The sequence below is a fragment of the Aquarana catesbeiana genome, linkage group LG01 (assembly GCF_042186555.1).
Source record: "Aquarana catesbeiana isolate 2022-GZ linkage group LG01, ASM4218655v1, whole genome shotgun sequence".
NCBI classification, from domain to species: Eukaryota; Metazoa; Chordata; class Amphibia; order Anura; family Ranidae; genus Aquarana; species Aquarana catesbeiana.
Genome location: NC_133324.1, coordinates 221623492 through 221651116, shown reverse-complemented (window position 1 = coordinate 221651116; position 27625 = coordinate 221623492). Strand labels below are relative to the sequence as shown.

The 27625-nt window shown below is 43.0% G+C and overlaps 1 protein-coding gene across 1 annotated transcript; it reads left to right on the top strand.

Moving 5' to 3' along the window:
• The first annotated feature begins 3129 nt into the window (after positions 1 to 3129).
• On the top strand, positions 3130 to 26032 carry LOC141127017 (transmembrane protein 17B-like). Its single transcript, XM_073613179.1, has 4 exons — positions 3130 to 3276; positions 6538 to 6641; positions 17098 to 17211; positions 24814 to 26032. The coding sequence occupies exons 1-4, from the start codon at positions 3159 to 3161 to the stop codon at positions 25135 to 25137; spliced, it is 660 nt and encodes a 219-aa protein (XP_073469280.1). The 5' UTR covers positions 3130 to 3158; the 3' UTR covers positions 25138 to 26032.
• The last annotated feature ends 1593 nt before the right edge of the window (positions 26033 to 27625 follow it).

Genomic DNA, 27625 nt, shown 5'->3' with positions numbered 1-27625 from the left:
ATCGTCTAATCTAGAAGTAAACTGAGCCAGGATTGAAAACCAGGAGGAAGACCTTGCTGGAGGAAGAAGCCAGGAAAAAGGCTGGCTTTCTTACAGCGGTCTGGTGACTGTCTTAGAAGGATACACGGGAGCAAGTACAGGAAAGTCTGCTAACCAGCCAGGGGTGCTATCTAACATTGTTGCAGGTGTTGGCTTGAAGGCTCTTCACACTGTAAAAGCTGGATGTGAATCTGGAAGACTGGAAGTGTTGCTCTTGGTATCTGTAGCCCTATCCCTCCCTCCTTGTGTAATGAGTAATGAAATATCTGAAAAGATGCAAAGTAACTAGCGCCCAGTGTTTTCTCAGTCCCCCCACCTTTAAGCCATGGATGCAGCCCTGGGAAAATGCTAGCCCTCCCTGTCCCTGGGGCACTACACCTGTCTTCGGGGGTCAGGGAAGTGCTACATTTGTTAAACGATATTCCACATTTTCACAGCCCTAACAGGATTAACAACTACATTGCAATTCACAGCATCCCATAATATCAGCAGTTTCCTGCTCATTCGTTAGGAACCAGGTGGCTGTCTATATGGGTATGTTAAAAAGGTGAGAAAATTTGCCTGCTTATTGACTACGCAATAGTCTATTTAATGTTTAATATGAAACAGCCAGCTTCTGAAGCAGGCTTTTGAAACAAAGGAGCCAATTTAGAGTTGATTTAAACCTCTAATACCATATAAGAGTCCATCATATCCAGCAGTTTAAGCTCCGATAAAAGGTAGAACCTTGTAGCACCCAAAATGCACTGGCCTTTTATCTTTGGACTCCTGTAATGAAATGAATATACTTGGACTCGTAAACATTGGTGTGAAGCTCGTGTTTTTTCTACAGCTTCTGTTGGCCCCCTGAGGTACTCTTGGGGCCCTTTGGAATTATAAAGCAGCCTCGGCAAATTCATTATGCTCAACAGTATGGACTTACCTTCACACTAAAGAACTAAACAAATTAACAACTAAAACAAATGTAGCATCTTCTACCTACAGTATCTTGTAGCACTGTCCCCGTAGAGCTTGCTAAGAGTTCACTTCTTAGGCCTCCCTCTGATTACTTGCAGCCAGTTGCTAAGGGTTTTATCTTTGGTTGCTGGGGGTTTTCACTTATGCCCCCTTACTCATGCTTGCTCATTACTCAATTACTTGGAGAAGGGATTAGTGGGATACTCAACTTGAACTATTCACAATGCATAGGGACACTCTCACTTGGCCTCACCAGAAGATTTGTGGAAGCAGACACACTCCTTTAACCATACTGCCACATGTATGGAGGAATTAAGACTTCTTGCTCTCACCAGCAGCAGACTTGATGCACATCTTTTCTTCAGGATACTCTCTAGTATCCACTTTACTGACACCCGTCCACTGACTTTTCTAGCTGAAGGGGTGGCCCTCACTTGACAGGCCCCAAAAGACACATATCTGTACTCACTGTAGGCAGACTCAGATCCTACTTGGTGTCCCCCTCCCAGTCAGCTCTGCAGGACCTCTGGGTTTAGCTCCTCTCTGACTCTTTAGGCCCTTGTGTCGACCACCTCTGCGGAGGAGAGGGCAGCCGCCCCTCTCCCTCCTTGACTCTGCTCGCCTACTCAACCACTGAACACATGTGCCCTGGGCTTTTATACAGTATCCCAGCATGCAATGCAGCTCTTTTCCTCTGACAATAGCCAAGACTGTAACAAAGCCTAAGCACTCACTTGACAGGTCCCTCCCACTCTCCAATATGCCTCCCTATTGGAACAGTGTAGGACAGTCAGACAAGCAGAGCTGCACCTGAGCACAATGAGCAGACCTAAGCAATAGATCCTGCTCTCTGGTAGGCAGAGGCAGAGAGCACTCTAAGTTTTACCTGCCCATCTTCCTGGTAAGCAGAAAGACCAAAAATGATACACTCTTCTAGCACCTAACCTAGGAGGGTGCTACAATCTCTTCTAAAGTTTCCATAGCGGTCTGTTTTCCTGTTGGGGAGATTCCCTTGCCTTCCAATGAGTTCACTGGGACTGGGGCTGCTTGTACCAGAGGGACAATCACATCATAGGAGGAAGAGAGGATTTTCCTTTACTCCCAGATTTGTGTCTGATCTATGAAGACATCTTATTGCGCTCAACAACTGCTGTCAATTTGTTACTCCATGTGGTGAGTTCACTACATATTCTAATATAGATCTATGAGGTCACTGTTTTCTCTAAGCAATCCAAGTCCATCCTGTATTAAGTCCTGATGAAGGGAAAGTGGTGTTGCCCCTAAAATGCAATGTTTTTTTAAAAATGACTTTTGTACCAGCAATTAAAATGATCTTGGATGCTTTCATCTGGTTTTGCCCTGCTTTCTGTATTTCTATGGTTTGAGCTACTGTTGGGTACCCAATGAAGGGATGCCTTGCTGTTTGGGAGCTGCCTCACCAGAGCTATTGAGCTTGTTTAAAGTTTGAAGTTTTCCTTCATCTGACTACACATGCAAGTCTAAATGTTCTGAGCACCTCTTTGAGAAAGACACTATAGAGACACCTGTCTATTTTTCTTCCTATGTAATTGTAGCTTTACTGGCCTTAGGAAGCAGTGCTTAGACTGCAGGAACCCACTGGAGAATCCCCCAATCATCCAGTTGGTCCATAGCAACTATCCCATTAGCCCTTATTGTTCACAGCTCTGTTCATTGTCTGGTAACTCTATCCACTACTAATCCTAACTTTAAAAATGCATTGAAAATCCACGTCAGCATGCATCAATAACACATATCAAAGAAAAAAAAAGGCACCTCTACTCACATGAATAGATGTAAATGTGCCCTAAAAGATTTTTATTTTTTAAGTCTTTAGAATCTGTGTTTATTCAAACACTCAACAGGGACGTTTCTATTCCATCGGGCTTACAAGAGTGCTTGTAGTGAACGCATTCCTTAAGAATATGGAAATTATACTTTCTTAGTGAATCACCTTTGATATATTTTTATAAACAGCCTTTTTGTTTTACCAGGATTATTTTGACATGGAAGTAGCAGTTGGCTAATCCCTCTAGTGCAGCATGCCCCTGGAAATCCCATTAAGACTTTACAATTAGGAGAGCCTGGTATTAAACCTGCTGTGTGATCAGAACAGAATGACAAGCATGGTGTGAGCAGTGACTATGTCTCTACATACCCCTCTGCCGGGCAATGTTCGCCAGGGCCTTGCCAGTATCAGTGGATCTTTATTTATTCAAAACAAAACCACGGATTGTGGGGAACACAGACCATATCACACAGGTACCAAGTTTATTCTTATGTTTTATTAACTACATATAGGACTGTTATAGTTTACAGCTCTACAAGCTCTCTGCTCACGTTACAATCTGAGGCTAGATTCACACATATGTGGCTGCCGTTTCAGTGCAGTGTGGTTCTGTTCACTGGCTCAGGTGCAAATTTTTACCTGAAATCGCACTTGAACGGGACCCAAATGCACACAGGACCCTTTTTAAAACCGCACCGCAGCTGCCCCCCCACATGTGTGAACTGGCTCCATTGAAAGCCGATCCAATTCACATGTTATGCGAATTGGATGCATTTAAAAACGCATCCAATTCACATATATGTAAACTAAGCTCAATTTTACAATCTCCTTTAAATCTACCAACAAGTATGTAATGCAAGGGCCTGCCTGATTGAATAGTTTCAGTAGGTCCATATATTAGGTTTGGTAGATCTAAGGTTGATTGTACAGAGATTGCATGGTCAGTTTATAATGTTTAAGTTGAGCCTTGCATACAAGAATGAACTAAAAGAATTCTAGTTACCTGGTTGTCATAATGATCCTCTTGTTTCCAAATTCTGAACCATGGAGTGAGAACTAGTATATAGATAAGGAAACCTGACATTTTTTCTGGCTTTCCTGATTTTCATGCTAAGTGACCCAACACACTGAAGCTGATGAGTCAGCACAGCAATTAGGCTTTTTCACAAGGAAGTTAGCAATTGCAGCTCTTTTATTGTCTAATGATAGGTTTACTTTAAAGGACCACTAGAGGGAAAAATATTGTGTTCTTTTAACTGTATTGGGATCATACTTGTAATAATATGAACATGGATATGGAAAGAGTTGCACAGTTGTCAAAATGCCAAAATTACTGAAAGGACTAACATTAACCACTTACAGAATGGAAGATTTTCCTGCTTAATGACCAGGCCATTCTTTGCGATACGGCACTGTGTTGTTTTAACTGACAATTGCACGGTCGTGCAACGCTGTACCCAAACAAAATGGACATCCTTTTTTCCCCACAAATAGAGCTTTCTTTTGGTGGTATTTGATCACCTCTGCGGTTTTTATTTTTTTCGCTATAAACAAAAATTTTTGAATGTTTTTTAAAAAAAAAAAATCTTCATCAGTTTAGGCCAATATATATTCTTCTACATATTTTTGGTTAAAAAAAAAAAAAAAATGCAATAAGCGTATATTGACTGGTTTGTGCAAAAGTTATAGCATCTACAAACTATGGGAAAGATTTATGGCATTTTTATGGCATTTTTATTATTCTTACTAGTAATGGCGGTGATCTGCGACATTGTGGCGTCCAAATTGGACACTTTTGACACATTTTTGGGACCACTGACATTTATACAGTGATCAGTGCTATAAAAATGCACTGATTACTGTGTAAATGTCATTGGTAGGGAAAAGGTTAACACTAGGGGGCAATCAAGGGGTTCCCTCGTGAGTGTTTCTTACTGTGGGGGGATGGGACTGACTGGGGGAGGAGACAGATCACTGTTCCTACTTACTAGGAACAAACAATCTGTCTACTCTTCCCTGACAGAACAGGGATTTCACACACAAATCCCTGTTCTGGATTTCACACACAAATCCCTGTTCTGGCTCTCCTGCCCAGGATCGCAGGTGGCTGGTGTCAATCGCGCCCGCCGACCACACGCATCGGGTCCCCCGTCATGCAGCGGGCGTGCGCCTCCGGCAGCTCTTAAAGGGGACAATGTACCCATATGTTACTTTGCCAACTTATATCAGCGTGAGCCGGTCGGCAAGTGGTTAAATGAAAGCTACAGGGCAGGGACACTGAGAAGGAGATTTACTAAAACTGGTGCACATTGAATCTGGTGCAGCTGTGCATAGAAATCAATCAGTTTGTAATTTCAGCTTGTTCCTGGCCATATGCATATATGGAGGTGGGTCTTTCTTTGTGCTGGGAGCGTGTCACACAGTGCGCTCCCAGCACAGAGACCATACTAAAGATCGAGACCCAGGACTCCTATTTCTGGGTCACCTGATCTCTGTGTATAGCCTCTGATTGGCTATTACAGTGACCAGTCACTGTGAACCTGCCCCTGTGTTTACTTCCTTTTCTGAACGAAGAGTAAGATACATTGTATCTTCCTCTTCTTGCAGGAGTGTGCAATAAAAAAAAAAAAAAAGAAAGAATACAAATTAAGAAAAAAATAACAAGATCAAGGTTTGCCAGTGTTATGGTCAAGGTCAAAGGTTATGGTCAGCATATTTTGGGTAGAATTAAAAAATAAACATTTTTAAAAATTAGTATCAGTGTGTTTTAGGCAGGATAAACAAAATGCAAAGCACTCACCATTTAGCACCAAAAGGAAGTCCAATTTGGCCTAAAAAAAAAAAACAATTCATATTCCACCTGGATACACAAAATAGTTATGATGATATGTACAGATTGACTAACACAAGTCAAAGTAGTCAAAGTTGCAAAATTGTGCTTAGGCATTAACATTTGTTTTACCCTTAGGCGAGAAGGGGTTAAGCTTTGACAGTGAACCTAGAAGCTGATTGGTTACTATGCACAGCTCCTTCCGATTCTGCGCACACAAGTTTTAGTAAATCTCCCCCTAATGCTGTGTACACACGACCGAACTGGTTCGACGGAACAAATCCGTCGGACAATTTAATCATGTGTGGGCTTCATCGGACCTTTTCTGTCGAAAAACCTGTTGGACTTTAGAAATAGAACATGTTTAGAACATGGCTACTGGCTATGAAATTCCTTATTCTAGTCCGGTTGTACGTCATCACGTTCAAAACGATCGGACTTTGGTGTGATCATGTGTAGGCAAGTCCGTTTCGCTGGAACTCCGTCGAAAAGTCCTTCGGAGTTCAGTCCCACGAAAAGTCCGGTGGTGTGTACACAGCATAAGGCTGGGGAGGAAAGCCTTACCAGCACACAGTAAGTATAGGCCTGGCCTGGAATTGTTTACAAGCTGTTGAATGTTGGTGGCCCAAGGAAACTCAAACATGTAATAGGCCTGTGGATACTGTTTGTCTCCATCCAAAAATCCAAAAAGTGCATGCACCTGGCAGACCACTATTCTACAGTATATAGGAATGCCTAGAGCGCACACAGGTCCATGAGAACATAAACATGGTATTTTTTTTTTGGTTTAAATTTTTTTTATAAAAGCAGACTTACCTTTTAAATGAAAAGGGTCATAGGGAAATACAATATCTGACAACAAACTCTTTTTATTACATTTCTTAAATTTTGTGTATTCCTATAGGCCATGAAGTAATGTCAAGTGTTCCCCTCCAGATGGCTTTATATTTCAATGTATTCTTCTTTCCCTTCTGGTTCATATCTGAGATTATCATGTTGGAACTTAAGGTCAGTAGGAAGTGGACATTTGCTTTTTTCCTTGTACACTGTAATAAGCGTACCCCTCTTTTCTTGGGGTGGGGGGTGGAGAAATAGCCTTCCCCAAACAGGATATTGCAGTAGGTAAATAAGAGAACCAGAACCTTTCCTATATGGAAGAGTGGGTTTGATAATAAAGTTGGCATTGCCTCCACTTAGCACAGAGATTCTGTGAACAGAGGGGGTTCCCTTCCTGGGAAATTAATAGGTAATGTAATCAAAGTATCGCTAAAGCAATAAAAAGGTTCACCTACTAATATACAGCAAGTGACCATGTTAGGGAAATAATTCACCGTCTCAGACCGTCCTCGGGCATCAAGGTAATATTTATTGCATATGCAAGAGAAATGAATAGCATTACATGTTCATGCTGTTATCGTCATTTCTAAGGAAAATACTGTGGTACATGTCTTTTTTATAAGCCCTGGACACCCCCCTTTCCTGTCTTAAAACATGCCCAGTCTCATGTATTTTCAACTTTATTCTGGACGTAACAGGAAAGGTGGAAGTGTCTGTTACAGACTTTATCTTCATCTAACAATGGTTACAGGATACTGACTTGAAAACTCCCCAAGTCAACACAAAAATACAGGATATATGCAAAACTGCAGATCTAAGCATTTTATATTACTGAGTCTATATATTGCTGACTCCATATTATCTATAGTTTATTTCTAGGCCATGATAAACAAAATGGCGTCTTTCATAACTGACATTTAAAGTATAATTTTTCTAACATCTCCCCCCTTTTATACTCATAATGTCAATACTTCAAATATCCAGGTTATTTTATTTTACCAGGTATTATCATTTAGACAGATGAGTCCTTAGCGAGAGTTGTAAATTCATCATCAGGTTCCGAGTATAGTTCCGTGTCGCTCTGGAGGAGCATAGTTTTTGTTAAAGATGTGTCAATCAGTCTTTGAAGAATTCCCCTAATACAGGGAATGCAGCAACATCCACACAATGTAAGAACTGTGGCTGCCATGACAATAGAGATAAGCAAACTTTTTGCAAGATCACCCCATTTACCAAACCATTTTTCGAAAAGTCCTGTCAGGGGGTTCTCTACACCAGAGTTCTCAGCTAATTCTTCGGATAGCATTTGTAGGCCTTGTAAGGCTTTGGTGATACTTCCATCAGGTGCCGTATTGTTTGGAATAAAAGTGCAGCAGAAGGTGCCGAACATTTTGCATACCCCGCCCCTTTCTGCCAGCAACATATCCAACGCTATACGGTTCTGCCACGCTATCAAAGAGGTGGCGTCCAATTGTGCTGCTATGCCTTTGATAGCATCTCTGGTGTAATTCACAAACCTCTGCTGGTTGTAGTAGATGTAGTTTATCCAGTCGACGTTCTTGTTGGGCTGGACCCATATGAAGAGTGAGGTGAGTCCTGCTGTTATTTGATTCTGCGCTTTAAATGCATCTGGAACTCCTCGTGGAACACCTATTTTGTCTATATACACTCAGTTGTCAAATGATCCTTGTGGTGTTTCTCGCTTAATTCCTTTAAAAAAGTATTTACCTGGTAGTTTCATTGATTTATCACTCATAGGAACTATATAAAAGGGAAGCAGCAATCGGGTAAGGGCGCAACTACCCTCCCATCTAGGTGGTAGTCTGGGCTTAGTCTCTTATCTCCACACAAACACCAAACATCAGCCAATTGCTGTTTTTGTTCCTGAAACCATTTTAGTTGGTACTTAATGTCTGTAGTAAGGGTTGTAGTTGCACAGTATTCAGGGGATAGGGTGCCAACATTTGTACCATTACTGTCATTGTTAGAGAAACAAGTAAAATTTCCTGGTAATGCTTGTACTGATGGGGGTATACTTTGCATTTTAGTCTTAGGGTAGCTCTTTTTCTTATTTACACATTCTGACCCAGTAATATTTTATGAAAACATTCTTATTATACAAGTCAAGTCTATTTCCTCTTCAGGGAGAGGAACGGTGGCTAGTTGTGGAATATAATAAGGTTTACCATACAGCATTTCATACGGTGTTAGTCCTTTAGCAGTAGGCGTAATTCTTATACTCAACAATGCCATTGGCAAACACTAAACCCATTTATTTTTCCCTGTTTCCTTCAACAATTTTCTTAGTTTACCTTTTAAGGTACCATTGTGTCTCTCCACTGTGCCCACAGATTGTGGGTGGTAGACACAGTGGTTTTTTTAGGTCAATATTGTACCATTTACCAATTTGTTGTATTGTTCGGTTTACAAAATGGGAGCTGTTGTCACTGTAAATCACAGAGGGGATCCCATGAAATGGAATCACCTCTTTAATAAGTACTTTGGCTACTGACTGCCCATTTGGGTGTGTCAGGAAAAGCTTCCGCCCACTTTATAAATAACAATAATCATAAAATCCATGCATATCATGTGAAAGGGATAAGAGGGTTGTGGGAAATGACCTCTTAAGGGTCTTAGGGCCGGTTCACACGGGGGCGACTTGTCAGGCGACCTAGCCGCCTGACAAGTCGCCTCCCGTTCTGTACAATGGAACCGTTCTAATCGGAGCGACGCAAGTCGCTCCGACTTAGAAGAAAGGTTCCTGTACTATTTGGGGGCGACTTGCATAGACTTCTATACAGAAGTCGTCTTGCAAGTCGCCCCGGCAGTCGTGTGCAGGTCGCCTCGGTGAGGCGACCTGCAAGTCGTGCCGCGTCTAGTGTGAACCGGCACTTAGGGCACCTTGAGCATGGTATCTGGTACAAAGCGGACATGTGAGGCAAAAATTTCTAGAGTCGTTCGTAAACCCATATGTTGTGAACACCTTGTTGATCACCTGTACCATCCCTCCTTTTGAGATATGGGCTTGCCCATGGCTCAATAACGCAGCATATCTAAACAGTGATGTAGGTAAGATGAGTTTACCTTCTGTACTTGTATATATACCATTGACCAGCATTGTCCCTTTAGATAACCACTTTTGTTTTTCACCTGCCGGTGATGTTTTCTGCATTTCTGATAACCATGTTTTATCAAAAGCTTTCCGTACCTCACCATTTTCTTGGGGACCTGTATAGTATATGTGTGTTTTTTGCTGTCCTGTAGCAGCTTCCCTTGCATCCTCTGCTTGCACAATCCACTGAATGGAATCTTTTGCAGCCATTAGTGAACCATAGATGAGATCAGAAAGAGGCGCCACCTCCGTAGCATAATTTGCTATCCATGCTCTACAGACATTTGCCATGCCAAGAAATGACATCATTTCTTTTTTGGTATGTGATTTGGGGACTTGAAGGATGGCCTCTTTTCGGATCTCATGCAAAAGTCTACCTTCTTGAGATAAAATGTAACCCAGGTATTTCACCTTTTCTTTCCACAGTTGTAATTTGTCTTTGCTGACCTTTTGACCTTGGTCTGCGAGGAAATGCATTAGAACCATGGTAATTTTACATACATTACTACCAGAATGTCATCCACATACAAGAGAATTTAACTCACACTGGGAGGTACAAACCGAGACAAATTATTGGACATTCTTTGTGAGAAGGTAGTTGGACTTTCGCAATATCCCTGGGATAACCTAGTGTATGTGTACCTCTTTTTTTTTTTTTTTTTCCCGTGTACATAAATGCAACCCAGAACTGACTGTCTTTGTGCAAGGGAATGGAAAAGAAGGATTACTGTTATCGATAACATAAAATACCTTGTTCTCTGGGTAGAGCTCGTTCAGTAGGACATGCATGTCTGGGACCACCGGGGCCCTCGGTAATACGGCCCTATTGACTACCTGTAAATCCTGCACGAGTCTCCACCCATCTTTCTCTCCCTTATGCCTCCTATACCTCTGAATCCCTCTGGATTTTAGTTTCTCATCTGTCAGTTGGACCCAGTTTGTGATAAATTCTCCTAGCTCATGCCATGATACCTTGGGATTCTGGGTGACCGAAAGACAAGGACAGTATCCTGCCTGTATATTTGCAGAATAGGCTATGGTAGGAGACAAGTAGCCACGCTATTTCCTTCCTTATCACAGTACAGACATTTTAAGAGCACTTCAGTGTTAGTGAGACTCATTAACTGTTTCTCATAGGACTTATCGGGCCCAGAGGTCTTTCTGTAGTACATGGTGCAATAGAGGTTTGTCTGGACCTTTATACCTTTTCCTCACAGACTCTTTGTCAATTATTTCTGCCAGGGTTTTGGGTATATTTAATCCCTCAGTTTGCAACTTCCAGGCTGTACCAGTATCAGGGCTCATTATCCACGGCTGTGATTTGTTTTTCACACAGTTGATGGGCTCTGAGACCTCCTTCCACTGGTACGACAGAAATATCAAGAGCGTGCAACATGTCTCTACCCAACAAATTAACAGGACATTTAGTCAAAATGACAATTTTACACTGATCCTTTTTACCTGTCTGTGGATCTTCCACAGTAAGGCCTTCAGACATGACCTCCTGGTGCATCAACCCATTTTGCAGATTTTACATATACTACACCTTTTTCTTTACCTTTTTCATATCCAGCGGGTGTATTAGGGTCCTACAAGCCCCAGTATCACAGAGAAATGTTAGCCATCTACCCTTCACAACCAAGATTATTTCTGACTTGACTTTAGCATGCAAACAAGTTTGAACAGTGCACACATCCAAAATTTCAGATTCTTTCTCATCATTTTCTTCTGTATCTCTCTCTCTGCAGACATACCAACATGTTCTAGTCATGCTTCTTCCTCTCTGTTTGACCTACATTCTTTTGCCAAGTGACCTCTTTTACCTCACAGGAAACACTCCCCTCTCTTTTTTTTTTTTTTTTCATAGTCCTGAATGCGGGGCCTTGTTCAGGTGTTTGCCATCCTTCTGTTCTCCTTCTCAATGACATACACATCATTACCTTCACCTACCATAAACACTTTCCCTTTCTTTAATCTCTTTTTTGATTGGAAGTGCCGCTCAGCATGCCTCGCATACTCAATCAGCTCCTGAAGTCTGCAGATCCTATGGTTGATCATGTGTTTGGTAACAAACTTGATATAGGGGCAAACAGCCCCTTCAAGATTGCATCCTTTAGCTGTTGCTCATATGGGCTATCATTTACTTGATTTACTGGGACTTCTATTCCTGAGTGATTATTGAAAATCTCCCTCATCCTAACAATGAAATTGTCCACTGTTTCCTCTTCTCCCTGCACACACTGATTTATAATGGACCAGTCGGCTCGACATATCCATCTATTCTCTATCCTTGTTATAAGAGCATTTCTCCTGTTTTCAAGTGCTGCATCATCATGAGGCAACACAACTCCCTGATTGTTTAATCCACTCCAATCTTCCACTACATGATGCCAGTCTGGACCCAGGATCTGTCTGATGACCTGCTCTATTTCCCTCCCAATAAGATGATAGTTAGCAATCATTCCTATGATACCATCCCTGATTTGAGCTATGTTGACCTTGGGATGTGGTACCCCTTCAGTAGTTTTTTTAACATCCTCAGGGGTCCAGGGGCGATATACCATCAAAGTGTTGGGGACTACTATACCTCCTACATTTTGTCCTGCCCTAAGTTTGGGAACTTCAGTTAGTGGAAACTCTTCCTCTCCACATTCTGTTTGTTCCCCTGCTGAGGGGGATATCAATTGGTTCACCAGGTCCCCGAAAAATGTTGTAACAGTTGCTGTAAAGGGGGTCCCTTGTGGACTCCTCTGGACAGCAAGTGTCATCTTGAGAGGGGGTTTAGCTGCAGCCATAGGAGAATCGGTTGCATCTGCGGGTGACCCAGGTGACCACGGGGGAACAACAAACAGTGGAGAGTCAGGTTGCATTTGGTTTGTTACGTTTTGTTCAGTCAATACTTGCCGAACTAAACTTCAGAGGATGGTCATATTATTGTCCTCCTCTTTGTTCAAAAACATAGTCTTTTTATGGTTTTCTGAATTTAACCTATGGTTAGCCTCCTCAAGCCATTTCTTTGCCTGGGGAAGGCCTAATTTCTTCTGTTTTCTTATTTTTGTGCTGGCATCATTTTTAAGCTTTCTACACAGTATTACATAACAATCCTTATTTAAAAATGCATCAAAATCATACTTTGTTTTCAAACATTTTAGGAAATGTCACATTCTCTTTGTCTAGACTACACATATACTTAACATCTTCATTCATACCAACAGATTTTCCATGGATCATACCTACTTTGTTTATCGTGCACACGGAGCTCTTTTTTTGTTAATGTCTTCTCACAATGACACAACACATGCACACAGTATCTTATCACTTGCAATCACTCACAGACTTTCTAGTAGTGATATATCACTTCTAGATTACTGATCTTGTGTATTGCTAAAACACTGGTGTCTTAGAGAATTACAGAATTACGAGGAGACAGTTCTCCTGACTGTTCTTTCATCGTTACTTCACTAACTTGTAGAGAGCATTTACAGAATTTCGAGGAGACTGAATTCTCCCGACTGTTCTTTCATCCTATCAAAACATTTAATATTTCAGTCCTTGATCCAAGGGTATTTATGTGCCTGCTCAGGATTAATACAACATATGAGGCTGGCATGAACACTACGGTCCGCCAAATGTCCTCTGTTTGTTACCTGGAAATCTATCAGGCCACACCCTTGTATCAACGGGGGGTTCTTTATCTGGAAGTATTTTTGATCCAAGGGTATTTATATGCCTGGAAAGCTATCAGGCCACACCCTTGTATCAACGGGGGGGGGGTTCTTTATCTGGAAGTATTTTTGATCCAAGGGTATTTATATGCCTGGAAAGCTATCAGGCCACACCCTTGTATCAATGGGAGGTTCTTTAGGTTTTGATCTAGGAGTATTTATGTGTCCCCAAGGGATTTTCTGCAGTTTACAAGGCTGTCTGGATCTAAGATCCAATCGACAAATTTCCTTTATCTGCACCCGGATATTAGTATGGGACCATACCCCTATATCAAATGACAATTAACCAGAAGAAACAAACAAGAACACACAAGAGAGAACACCCGCAGTGCTCGACTGCCGCCAGGTCGCCCTGAGCGCGTCTTCCCAAAACGCGGGCTAGTCACTAGGTCTGCCCATCCAGGATGGCCACAGACGGATCTATACGGGGAATACGTGACCACTTATTTCCCCTCAACAAGAGTAAAGCAGATAGGACAGAAACAGATAAACATTCGATCAATCTCTATATTGTATGTATATATTCAAACCCCTTATTCATCAAATTCCTAATCAAGTCTAACACAAAAGGTTAATAATAAAATAAAAATAAAAATCTTACCTTGTCCCGAGAGCGGTCTCTTGTGCTGATCCGGTAAGTCGCTGCCCGGGAGGCACTAGTTTAGCGGACCGGCCTCTTTTTAACGTCTAATTTAAGACGGAGGACTTACAGTTTTGCCGTACGGTCATCGGTCACTGAGTTGGCCAGTGCTTCTCGGGGGACTCTCGGCTCCTCGAAGGACCAAATTGTTAGGGAAATAATTCACCGTCTCAGCCCGTCCTCGGGCATCAAGGTAATATTTATTGCATATGCAAGAGAAATGAATAGCATTACATGTTCATGCTGTCATCGTCATTTCTAAGGAAAATACTGTGGTACATGTCTTTTTTATAAGCCCTGGACACCCCCCTTTCCTGTCTTAAAACATGCCCAGTCTCATGTATTTTCAACTTTATTCTGGATGTAACAGGAAAGGTGGAAGTGTCTGTTACAGACTTTATCTTCATCTAACAATGGTTACAGGATACTGACTTGAAAACTCCCCAAGTCAACACAAAAATACAGGATATATGCAAAACTGCAGATCTAAGCATTTTATATTACTGAGTCCATATATTGCTGACTCCATATTATCTATAGTTTATTTCTAGGCCATGATAAACAAAATGGCGTCTTTCATAACTGACATTTAAAGTATAATTTCTCTAACAGACCACTACATACATACAGTAGCACAGACCTGGTTATGTGACACTATAGATGTGAAATTATGACAATAGGACAGAGATACTCTGTCTGTCACAAGGATAGTCACACACCCAGCAGCTGCAGTTAAACTAATTGAACATAGGAATACTTGCAAAATAGTCGCTTCTGGCTTGGATAGGACATGTGGCTGAGACTTTCTCTCTCCTTCTACTTCCTCCTCCTTGGATTTTAAAGCCAACAACCCAGGGGCAGGAGGTGCATACATAATATATTTATCGGCCTTTACAAATTCAAACAGTAGAGGGCAGCAGATCCCTACAGAAGTATAGTATAATAAAAAGAACTCTTGTAGTGGAGTAATTGCTGCTTTTTTTATTAAAGCTATAATAAGGCTTACCTATAGGTACAGTACATATCTCCTAAATGTGCCGGCCAGTCAAGTTCCTCCACCCCAAACTCGCTCATCCATGTCTTTTTGGACCATGCTTTGTGCAATGGTGTGCAGTCATAGGCCACAAAGTTGGGAGCAAGAAATTGTCCAAAATGTCTTGGTATGTTGACACCTTAAGAGTTCCCTTCACTGGAACTAAGGGGCCAAGCCCAACCCCTGAAAGTAACCCCATACCATAATCCCCCCCTCCACCAAATGGTTTGGCCTAGTGCACAAAGCACGGTCTATAAAGACATGGATGAGCGAGTTTGGGGTGGAGGAACTTGACTGGCCTGCACAGAATCCTCACCTCAACCCGATAGAACCTTTGGGATGAATTAGAGCAGAGACTGTGAGCCAAGCCTTCTCGTCCAATATCAGTGTCTAACCTCACATATGTTCTTCTGTAAGAATGGTCAAACATTCCCATAGACACACTCCTAAACTTTGTGAACAGCCTTCCCAGAAGAGTTGAAGCTGCAAAGGGTGGGCCAACTCAATATTGAACCCTACGGACTAAGACGGGGATGCCATTAAAGTTCATGTGTGTGTAAAGGCAGGTGTCCCAATATATTTGGTAATATAGCATATATGCCCATTACTAAAGTGGACCTGAACTCAAAAAGTAAAGATTTGCTATACTATAGAGAATGTCTAGCAACAGTAATTGTGCCTAAGCAGTACACTAACATAGTGATGTGACTGAAGCTATAGGAGAAAATAATATGTTTGACAAAATGTCATGTTTAAACTAAGCAAATAGGTATTTCTGCACTCTTTTGAAACAAGAACTATTGTCAGGGCCTAAAAACAGGTCTCATAACCTCTGCTTAATGATTTACAGTAAAGAAAATATAATACAGATAAAGTAAGACTTCATGGTTATGAAAGTTAAAGTGGAGTTGCACCCAAAAGTTCCACTCATTTGTCTCCTCGCCCCCTCTGGTGCTACATTTGGCACTTTTCGAGGGGGGGGGGGGAGCGGATACCTGTGTTTGACAGCGCAGCGGTGCCTCGCTCATGCTCAGTAGGGACCCGACGCAAAGCTGTAATGCTACACTGCAGGGTTCTCTTACCCGCAATGCCGGCGGCAGGACCGGACAGCTGATAGAAACATCAGCTACAGTGCCGACATCACTGGACTCCAGGACAGGTAAGTGTCCTATTATTAAAAGTCAGCAGCTGCAGTATGTGTAGCTGCTGGCTTTTAATTTTTGCAGGGGTGGGCAGACCTTCTCTTTAAGTAGACTTTGGAAATCAGATGTGGTAGTCTTACCACTGGAATCTCAAAATGGTAACAGTTTTGGGTGGACCAACCTTTTAATTTTAAACTCCTATATAACTAGGAATGATCAGGTTTATATTTAGTATATGAATTGTAATTCCACACCCCAGATAAAATCCTGTACTTGACCAAGCAAATGCAGTTGCTATAGACTATGAACATGATGATAACTCCACTGGCTATCAATTAAAAGAGCCTCTTCTTTAAAAATAATAAGTGTTGCAAACTCTAATCCTGCCCTTTCATAGTCCATCACTTGGTGAATTCAGCGCCATCTTAAATCCTTGAGTAACTGTGGCATTAAATTATATGGCCCTGTTCACACAGGGGAATTAGCTGTGTACCACATGCAGGGCTGTCTATTACCATCACGGGATGCACAGGTGTTGCTTGCATCCCTGTGCTGGAATCCCATTGTTGTATGTTTGGACATGCGGCTGCATTGACACAGCCACGGTGTCCCAATATGCCATGCAGGTACGGGTCCGTGAACACACACTGGGTGCGTTCCGGGACCCACACGTCATATTGGGACACAGCAACTGTGTCTGTGCAGCTACATGTCCCAATAGACAACAATGGGATGCTGGCACAGGGATGCACACAACACCTGTGCATCCCCGTGTCAGTAAAAAATGGTCTTGCACATGATGCACAGATAATTGCCCTATGTGAATGGGGCCCATATATGTAAGTCTTCCACCTGAGATGGAACATAGTCTATGTTTTTCCATAAAGTGTTTTTTGTTGTCTAGGTACTCCACTTATTTTTGCAGCAATTTTAAAAAAGAAACAGGTATCTTCTGTCTTCTCTTTCTTTCTGCAGTACTTCTTGCTTCCAGGCTACTATCAATTTCTCTTAGTCACAGCTGTCACAATTATCACAGTAATTGAAATCCTGAGACTTTACTTGGGCTACATTGGAAATTTACATGAGAAGGTAAGCTGAAATCAATTGTATTGCTGTTACTTTAAAGCAGTATTAAACTTAAAAACAAAAATGTAATTTCTTTTTCATACATCATGGGGCACAGAGTTAGGCTAATATTCATTACCTGCTGGGTTATACTTCATCTCCAGGTGAATGGACACTAGTAGACCAAAGGTCTTTAGACAGGAAGTGATCCTTATATAACCCCTCCCATACAGGAAGTACTTCTGTTTTTTACCAGTGCCTGCAAGGTGGATGGCACGGTTGTTTGAGCTCTCTGAGCTCCAGGTTTCTAGTCCCACAAACAGATCCTGCAAAGTGGAATCCTGGACACTACAGGGCTAAGGCATTCCTTCAGGGTGCTGTGCAGGTCCAAGGGAGTGGCCCCTGAACATGAAAAGGGTATCCAGTCCTTGAAGGTCCTCAGGTGACAGGAACTCGCCATGAAGGGTGAAGATTGGGCTCTTAGTTTCTAAGCTGCCCTGCGCTTGGACAGGTAAGTGAAACCCCTTTATTATTATTGTGGGGTGTCCCAGTGATTGTAACAATCAGTCAAGCTAACTAGAGGCTGGACACCTGTGTGTGGTGACTATACAGGGGGGAGTTTTTGGGCTAGCTGTGGGTGTTTGCACCTTTTTTGCTTGTATCTGGCTGTTTACCTGTATGATGGCGCATGACGATGCGCCATTTCGACTCGGTTCGCCATGGTGCATGTGCGCTTGCAAAAGCGCTGCTGGGCTCAGCAGTTTGTTTGGCGACCATAGTGCACGTGGCTTCGCCGCACATTGGCGCACGAAGATTTGCGTCACACGCAAATACGGCCACACCCGTTCGCCGGGGTGTGCACACATGCGCAGAACGTTCCGGCGCACAGCCAGCTTATTTAAGCTGTGTATGCCAAGCATGCAGTGCTTCCAGAAGGTAGTTGTGGGACACAGAGCAGGCTCTGAACCAGGCACTTGCAGTTCATTTCTTCTTACTTGGGTCACATGAGTCACCAGATGTTGCTTGGCAGGCTAAAGGTGCTTAGCAGGATTGTTGCATAGGGGCTTGGTGAGCCCTATTAAAGGGTCTCCCTTCTGAGGTGTTTTAATACTACACCCAGGTACTCCCTTTTTGTGGCTAGTAAATGTCTTCAAAAAAGAGGAGCGGGACTAACACTACAGGGAAGGACACACCTATGTCATCAGTAGTTCCTGATGAACGTAGTCATATCCCTAGTGTTGTATCCCCTGAAGGACCAGAGGCTTCCGGGCAATCTGAGCCGCTGCGCCTATCTGGGATTGTGCCTACAGTCAATGCTGCTGCTTCACCCTTTATCACTAAGGATGAACTGTCCTCAGCCCTAACCCGGTTTAGAGCACAGGATTGCTGGCATGATTGCCTCCATCCCGCAGGGTGGCAAGAAGCATGACAAGGGTGGCAAGAAGCGGGGAGCGTGACCCCCTCCCTGGAGCCTCCTAGTCTGGAGCAGGAATGGGTTGAGGATGGGGAAGAGCTTAAAGCCGGGGATTCTCTGGATGGCCTGGCGGATGAGTCTGCTTCCGAGAAATCTGGACAAGAATATATCCAGTTGGTGTCTGCCTCTCAATCACAGAGGCTTTTGATCCTGACTCTTACCAAAATGGTTTGTTCTGCATTTAGGTTGCCTCTTGCAGAGGTTACTGAGCCTCACTGGTCCCCTTTTGGGATCTCTGAGGCCTCTTCAGGCCACACAGGCTTTCCCCTTACACCCTCTGTTGGAACAGGCCGTGTATGCTGATTAGAAACATCGTGACAGGATTTTTGTTCCTCATAAGAGGTTTTCCCTTTTATATCCCATGGATGAAAAGTTCGCTAAGAAGTAGAGCATGCCAGCCGTAGATGCAGCAGTCTCTTCCTTAAACAAGAACTTGACTTGTCCAGTAGATAGCGCACAGGGCTTGAAAGGCCCTGTTGACAAGAAATTGGAGTCCTTATGAAAGGCTTCCTTTTCTTTGGCCAGTTCAGCTATTCAGCCAGCTGTTGCAGCAATTGGTATCTGCCAGTCCGTAAAGGATCAGTTCAAACGGCCTGATAGGCCTAACCAGGAGGATGATCTGCCTGAAATAAGGCAGATATTCCTCGAGTGCTGTGTTTTGCTGTTGACGCCTTAAAGGATTCAATACAGCAGATTTCTCATTTGGCTCTCTTGTCTGTACAAATGCGCAGACTTTTGTGGTTTAAGAACTGGTCAGCCGAGCTTCCTTATAAGAAGTTATTGGTAGGCGTCCCGCGTTTAAAACCTCAGGGACTGCTTCCTCAAATGTCTCAGCGCCAAGGCAGTTCCACCGCCAACAGGGAGCTAGGGCCAGGGGCTAGAAAAAGCCCTGGGTCCAAAATTCTTCTAAACCCAGCACCAAGCCTTTCTTTTGGTCCGCTCCTACTTCATCGGGTGGGGGAAAGGCTGCTGCACTTTGCGGACATTTGGAGAACAATAGTTCAGGACGAGTGGGTCACCTCAGCTATATCCCACGGTTACAAGCTGGAGTTGCGGGGGGTTCCCCTCAGAGGTTTTTAAGATCCAACGTTCCCTCGGATCCTCCAAGAAGCAGACTTATTGCTTCAGGCACTACATCATTTAGTGCATCAAGGAGTGATTGTAGAGGTTCCTGTACCTGAAAAGGGCATGGGGTTTTACTCATACCTATTTACGGTTCAAAAACCAAATGGGGACACAAGGCCCATTTTGGACCTAAGATCCCTTAACCAGTATCTACTGATCCTTTCGGATGGAGTCTGTCCGCTCAGTAGTAGCCTCACTCCAGATGGGAGACTTTCTAGCCTCCATTGATATAGAGGACGCGTATTTACACGTACCTATCTTTCAGCCTCATCAAGAGGTTCCTGCGATTTGCAGTAGAGGAACGTCATTTTCAGTTTGTGGCTTTACCCTTCGGACTTGCTACAGCTCCCCGGGTGTTCACAAAGGTCCTAGCACCAGTACTGGGTCTTTTAAGGACCCAAGGGATCCTGGTGCTTGGGTATCTGGATGACTTCCTGCTCAGAGATCACTCACTACAGGCTCTAGAACAGAGCATAACAAACACAGTGCGGTATTTTGAAAGCTTAGGCTGTATCATAAATACCGAAAAGTCAACCTTGAGACCAGCACAAAGTCTAAAGTATTTAGGTCTGATCCTAAATACGGTCCAAGCAAGAGTATTCTTGCCACCTGCAAGGATCTGTGCCCTGAAGGATCAGGTGCATCAGATAAGGGGCACCAGACAACCCTTCATTCGGCTCTGTATGAGTCTTCTAGGGAGGATGGTATCCTGCTTCGAGGCGATGCCCTATGCCCAGTTCCATTCCAGGCCTCTACAACAAGACATCTTGTTGGCTTGGAACAGGAGAGGACAAGCCCTGGATTATCCAATGCTCTTATCTCCTCGGGCACACTTAAGCCTAAACTGGTGGTTGCAGGATAAGATAACAACAAAGCCTGGGGAATGACCAGGAAAAAACCAAAGCCTACTTACCACCAGCTCGCAGACAACCAAATAAAGCTGTCTAACAGTATGCATTAAAAACAGGGGTTTAGTCCGCACGCATTTGCAAACGCATGCGTGAGCCACAGAGCCACGTCACAGCACCCTGGTATCTGTGGTCCTAACACTAAAATATGAGTGTCCCCACAGTGGAGGCACATGCATTCTGATAAATAAATGAGGGCAGGTGGACTGAAGGGGAGCCCACCCCTTCTTAAAGGTACAGGAGCACACCAAACACCCAGCAAATAGCACAATGGCCACAAAGATGCTGGTGCATTGCTGGACCAATGCAAACACAAATGTGATAACAAAAAACTTGCCACCACTCTCATCTATAGCTGGCTATCACAGTAAGCGGCATTGGAAGGCTAAAACAGGAAACAAAGCCTGGGGAATGCCCAGGAAAAAACAAAGCCTACTTGCCACCAGCTCGCAGACAACCAAATAAACCTGTCTAACAGTATGCGTTAAAAACAGAGGTTTAGTTTGCACGCATTTGAAAACGCATGCTTGAGCCACGTCACGGCACCCTGGTATCTGTGTCCTAACAATAAAATATGAGTTGGTGGTAAGTAGGCTTTGCTTTTTCCTGGGAATTCCCCAGGCTATGTTGTTACCTGTTTTAGCCTTCCAATGCCGCTTACTGCGATAGCCAGATATAGGTGAGGTTGGTGGCAAGTTTTTTTGTTATCACGTTGCCGGATCAGAACCTGCAAAAGGGAAGATCCTTCCTCCCGGTAACTTTGAGAGTACTGACTAGAGATGCCAGTCTCTCAGGCTAGGGAGCTACCCTAGAAGGGCTCACAGCTCAGGGGAAATGGTGTCAAGGACAGAACAGATCCTGCCCATCAACGTCCTGGAATTAGGGGCAGTACGTCAAGCCCTATGGTCCAGGACGGCGGAGCTTCAGGACTGCCCTATCAGGGTTCAGTCCGACAATACCACTGCAGTGGCCTATATATAAACCACCAAGGCAGTACAAGGAGTCGTTCAGCTCTGAAGGAGGTGAAACACATACTAGCCTGGGCGGAAGGACTTGTGCCAATTCTATCGGCAGTCCATATCCCGGGAGTAGAGAACTGGAAGGCAGATTATCTCAGCCGCCAGCAGATCTGCCCAGGGGTATGGTCTCTACACCCCGGGGTGTTCCAGGAAATTTGCCAATGTTGGGGATGGCCAGGGGCCGGCCTACTGCCATCCAGTTTCAACAACAAGCTTCAACAGTTTGTGTCCCGAACAAGAGATCCTCTGGAAATCGGAGCAGATGCTTTGGTAGTTCCATGGAGCCAGTACCCCCTGATTTATACTTTCCCTCCGATCCCTCTCCTTCCACATTTGTTGCTCAAGATTCGGAGAGAGGGAGTTCCAGTCATTCTGGTGGCACCAGCCTGGCCCAGAAGACCCTAGTTCCTGGAGATTATGAGACTGACAATAGACGGGCCATGGACGCTTCCACGTCGCTCCGATCTACTGTCTCAAGGTCCTATATTCCACCCCAATTTACAATCTCTAAATTTGATGGCATGGTTATTGAAACCAGGGACCAGTGGTGTCTACCCTAGTGAATGCTAGAAAAGCTGTCACTAGGAAGATCTATCATAAGGTCTGGAAGACTTATATTGCTTGGTGTGAAACCAAAAAATGGCATCCTCGGAAATACGTGATTGGGAGAATTCTCTCTTTTCTACAGTCAGATGTGGAAATCAAATTGGCTTTGAGTACAATCAGAGGTCAGTATTCTTCCAAAGACCTTTAGCCTCCCATTCACTGATCCAAACCTTTATGCAGGGGGCAACTCGCTTGTTTCCCTCCATTAGGTCACCTATGTGTCCTTGGGACTTGAACTTGGTACTGTCTGTGTTACAGAAACAACCATTTGAGCCTATCAAGGAAATTCCAGTAAACTTGCTGTCACACAAGCTAGCCTTCCTGATGGCCATCACCTCAGCTAGAAGGGTGTCGGAGTTGGCGGCCCTTTCGTGCAGGGAACCATACTTGATCCTTCACCACGACAGGGTCGTGTTATGACCTGTTCCATCCTTTTTGCCAAAAGTGGTGTCGGCCTTTTATTTAAATCAGGACAATAATTTGCCTTCTATTCTTTTCTCTCAGCCTCGTTTGGCGGAAGAGAGACAACTGCATTCTTTGGACGTTGTCCGGGCAGTCAAGGTTTTTTTGTCTAGATCTGTGGAGATCGGAGGATCAGACTCCTTTTTTGTTTTACCAAAAGGACCCAAGAAGAGGCAGGCAGCTTCCAAAGCTTCCATTGCCAATTGGGTTCATCAATTGGTCATTTAGGCCTAGGTCTGAAACGCAAAGCTCCTCCCTTTAGGGTGAGAGCTCATTCTAATAGGGGTGTAGGAACCTCCTGGACTATTCGCCATCAGGTATCTGTGGCTCAGATTTGTAAGGCTGCTACCTGCCTGTGGGCTGCAGAATAAGGTATGATGGCTATTGTTTGGCATGGTGTCTCCCTCCCCTCAAGGCTACTGCTCTGGGATGTCCCAGCAGGTAATGAATATTAGCCTAACTCTGTGTCCCACGATGTATGAAAAAGAAAATAGGATTTTTTTGTCATACTTACCTGTAAAATCATTTTCTTTGAGTACATCATGGGACACAGTGGTTCTTCCCCTCTTTTTGAGGATTCAGTGCTTGCTACAAAACTGAAGTACTTCCTGTATGGGAGGGGTTATATAGGGGATCACTTCCTGTCTAAAGACCTTTGGTCTACCAGTAAGCAAGAAAAAGTAACCCCCTTAATGGGACTTTGACAGACCACCAACTCAATGATAAAAATATCTTTTAATAATATATAATATAAAAATTCTCCAGTGGAATCAATATTTTTGTAAACACATCCAACTCTCAAACCCTGATGAAGGTATCTGAATATTGACTACTGGAAACGCGTCAGACTTCAGGGACAGCAACCCCTTTGGCGAGTACTGAGGATGATTTGTATTTGTGTATATTTTTTCTTATCTTCCATGTGATGCATTGTATGTATTCATGTTATATGTTAATGGCACATGTTTTTTATATTATATATTATTAAAAGATATTTTTTATCATTGAGTTGGTGGTCTGTCAAAGTCCCATTTAGGGGGTTACTTTTTATTGCTCAATAGTAGGGATGGGACCACCATACTCCACACTTGAAATGGTGGAAGTCTCTCTTTTTTCTTTGGTCTACCAGTGTCCATTCACCTGGAGATGAAGTATAACCCAGCAGGCAATGAATGTTAGCCTAACTCTGTGTCCCATGATGTACTCAAAGAAAAGGATTTTACAGGCAAGTATGATGAAAAAATCCTATTATATTGCAGCTTACCAATCCTTAACTACTTACTACCCACCAACAGTAGTTTGACTGCAGGAGAATGGCACAGGCAGGTTGGACAACATACCTGTATGCTGCCAAATTGCTTCTAGGTTTGGGGCGTGTATGTGTGTGCCCCCTGCTGTCCTGTGCTGTGATTGGACACACTACGAGTTTGGCAGCTGATTGCAGCCAATGATTTTGGCTGAAGGCAGCTGATCAGCTGTGTTCAATCACACAGAGTTCTGTGTTCACAAAAACATAGAACTCTGTGTACTGTGAACAGTGTTCTGGCTGTTTCTTTTCCCAGCAAAGCAGGGATACACAATGCACAATACATCGACTAGGTATCAGCCTCTTGTATTTCCTGTACAGTAGAGCTGGAAAATGAGAGGAAGAAGCAGTACAAGGAGCCAATCAGTTCATGTGCTGACAAGAAGCATGCTGATAGGAAGAGAATGCAGAGAGGCAGGGAAATTAGCTTGTCGGTGTGTTACTTCTCCTTTCACTGCCCAGTCACAGGTTGGGGCAGGTCCAGGATGACCTTGGCTCTGATGCAGTGGGTTGATGCAGGTTATTAAACTAAGGACATCTAGTTGCAGAAAAAAGTATTATGGGGAAAATCTGTAGGTTGAAGATTGCAGCAAAAGCTGGTTTTGTTATTTTATCTTCTAACAAGCTATTCATTTTTATCTTGTTATTTCTGTCTGGATATTTGCTCTAATGACCAATTTTCATATTGTGCATACTACGTAAGACTGTATTCTCTCTTTAAACCAGGTGCCGGAACTGGCTGGATTTTTGCTTCTTACCTTCCTCATTCAGATGCCTCTTTTTTTATTCCTTTTGACTGATGAAAAAATCCTGATACTGCCTCTGGAAGTTGCAGTGCATGCAATCTATGTGTTTTTGCTTAACATGGAGCTACTTGTCTCATTCTTTGTTCTGAAGATCATGACAAGACAGCTGGCCACACAGTTTTACTTGCACCAGACTGATGAGTTAGAGAACAAAAATGTACCTGCCAAGTGTTCCCAAGTGACATTACAGCGCTGCAAAAGGAGCACGATTGAACTGCAAGAGAGAGATGCCCTTCTGTATTAATTATTATTGAACCTTGGTGATGAAAACAAAAACACCCTGATGATATAATGCCAGCAGTCCTCATCATTCCCCTTTTTTTTTTTTTAAATCTGTTTAATTCAATTTTTTCTACAAACATACACAAAAACGAAACATATTTAGTATGCTAAAATCAGAAACAATCATATAAAACTATATAGCTGAATGTGTGGAAGGGGACTGAGGATGACCCCAAATTTGGCGGTGCCAATCATTTTAATTACACAAGGTATCCTCCAACAGACACGATAGTAAAGATGACAACTAGGAAGGGTAGTTAGAATCATCCGAGACAACAGATCTATACAGAGGGATAGTAACTTATTGCATTAGTCAAGCTGTTGAGGGTTCAGTCAACCATGTACGCCATACCTTGTCATATTTCTTGGGACAACCCCTGTTCATGTATGTATCTTTGTATAGGGGAAGACTGTCATACACTAAAGGTTTCCATTGAGACAGAGATGGGGAGAAGGGTTTCTTCCATTGCATAGCTATATTTTTATGGCATAGAAAAGGAGTATCCCGATCAACGTTCTTTTAGCAACAGTCAGCACAATAGTTTCAACCAGTCCCAATAGACATACTTCCATCGAGGGCTGGATTGAAATAGAGGCAACCAGATCAATCAGAGCCAGAACCTCTTGCCAATATGTCTTGATCTTGGGACAATGCCAAAAAAATATGTGCAAAGTCTCTGGGTGAGCTACTACACCGCCAGCACTCCGGCGAGATATCCACATTCATTATGTGAAGCCTGTGGGGTGTAAAATATGCACTGTGAACTATTTTAAATTGCACAAGGCGGTCACATATGGAGACCAAAAATTTAAAAGGGAAATCCCAAACGTCATCCCAGTCATCATTGTCCAGAGCAAGAATGTCACGTTGCCACAGAGATTGGAGCCCATCCAAGCATGATAGTGATGCAAAAATCAGATGAGCATACAGGTGTGAAGCGGGATTCTCACTACACTCTGTTCAGAGCACCCGTTCTAATCCTGACTGAACAACCATGCAGGAGGACCATGGAAATTGAGCTGCAAAGGCATGGGAGAGTTGCAGATACCTAAAGTGATAGTAATTGGGGATATTATATACAGTGGAAAGTTGAGAAAGGAAAATTAATGACTGGTGTGATACTATTTGTGAGATTATTTTAAGGCCATGTTTGGTCCAGGCATAAGGATCCAAGATCCTATGGATCTGAGCCAGGTTGGGGTTCAGCCAAATTGGTGCATTAGGAGAAACAGCTGTTTTTTTATAACTGTCACATTGGAGTCCCGCCCTCCATGCCTGCAGTGTGGTTAGCATGGAAGGGGTCAGAATATAGGGGGCTCGTGGCCCTCTATAGACCAAGAATTGAAGTCCCTCCAAAGATCCAACTACTGCAGCCTCCAACGAGGTGAATGTGTTAAACAAATCAGGGTGTAGCCACCAGGCCGCAGTTACCAATTGACTACCTAGGAAATACTTGTAACAATCAGGGAAAAAAGAAGGGGATATATGCGCTAACTAATCAATATATACAAAAAATATGTGCACAAGTGCTATAACTAAATAAAGCGTAATTAAATGCTGCACCTCTATAGGTCAAATACCAAAACCTAAAACCAATATTAAAAAAGAAAAAGATGCGCAAAGAAACAGCTACAAATAACAATAAATATTGCTGTGAACAAATCTAAAACATGATAATATGAAAAATTGAGTGGTGTATCAAAAAATAAATAGTCCATGTGATATAAACAATAAATGAATAAAACCAAAAGTGAATTTATCAAAAACAGAATATCCCAAAATGATCCTTCAAAATTTAGGAGATGCAAAAGTTCTTCACTTAATCTTGAAAAGCAGGACACATATTCATTCGAATCATCTGGAATACGGAGCATAAAATGCAAATACAAACTGCTTACCAGATCCGTTGGATCTCAAATGATAGAGATCAGAAGCGCTTGTGCAATAGCCTGCCGGCAGGTGAACTTACAGTGATTGAAAGCAGAGAGGAATCCACCTGTTTATCCAGGAATCAGCAAGGACAAAACATCACTCTCCGGGACACTCTCACATGAGAGTGTCCCGGAGAGTGAAGTTTTGTCCTTGCTTCTGATCTCTATCATTTGAGATCCAACGGATCTGGTAAGCAGTTTGTATTTGCATTTTATGCTCCGTATTCCAGATGATTCGAATGGATATGTGTCCTGCTTTTCGAGATTAAGTGAAGAACTTTTGCATCTCCTAAATTTTGAAGGATCATTTTGGGATATTCTGTTTTTTGATAAATTCACTTTTGGTTTTATTCATTTATTTTTTATATCACATGAACTACCGTATTTATCGGCGTATAACACGCACTTTTCCCCCTTAAAATCAGGGGAAAATCGGGGGTGCGTGTTATACGCCGATCCCCTGCGATCCTGAGCTGTCAGATGTAAAAAATCGCCGACCGCGATTTGAAAATGGCGTC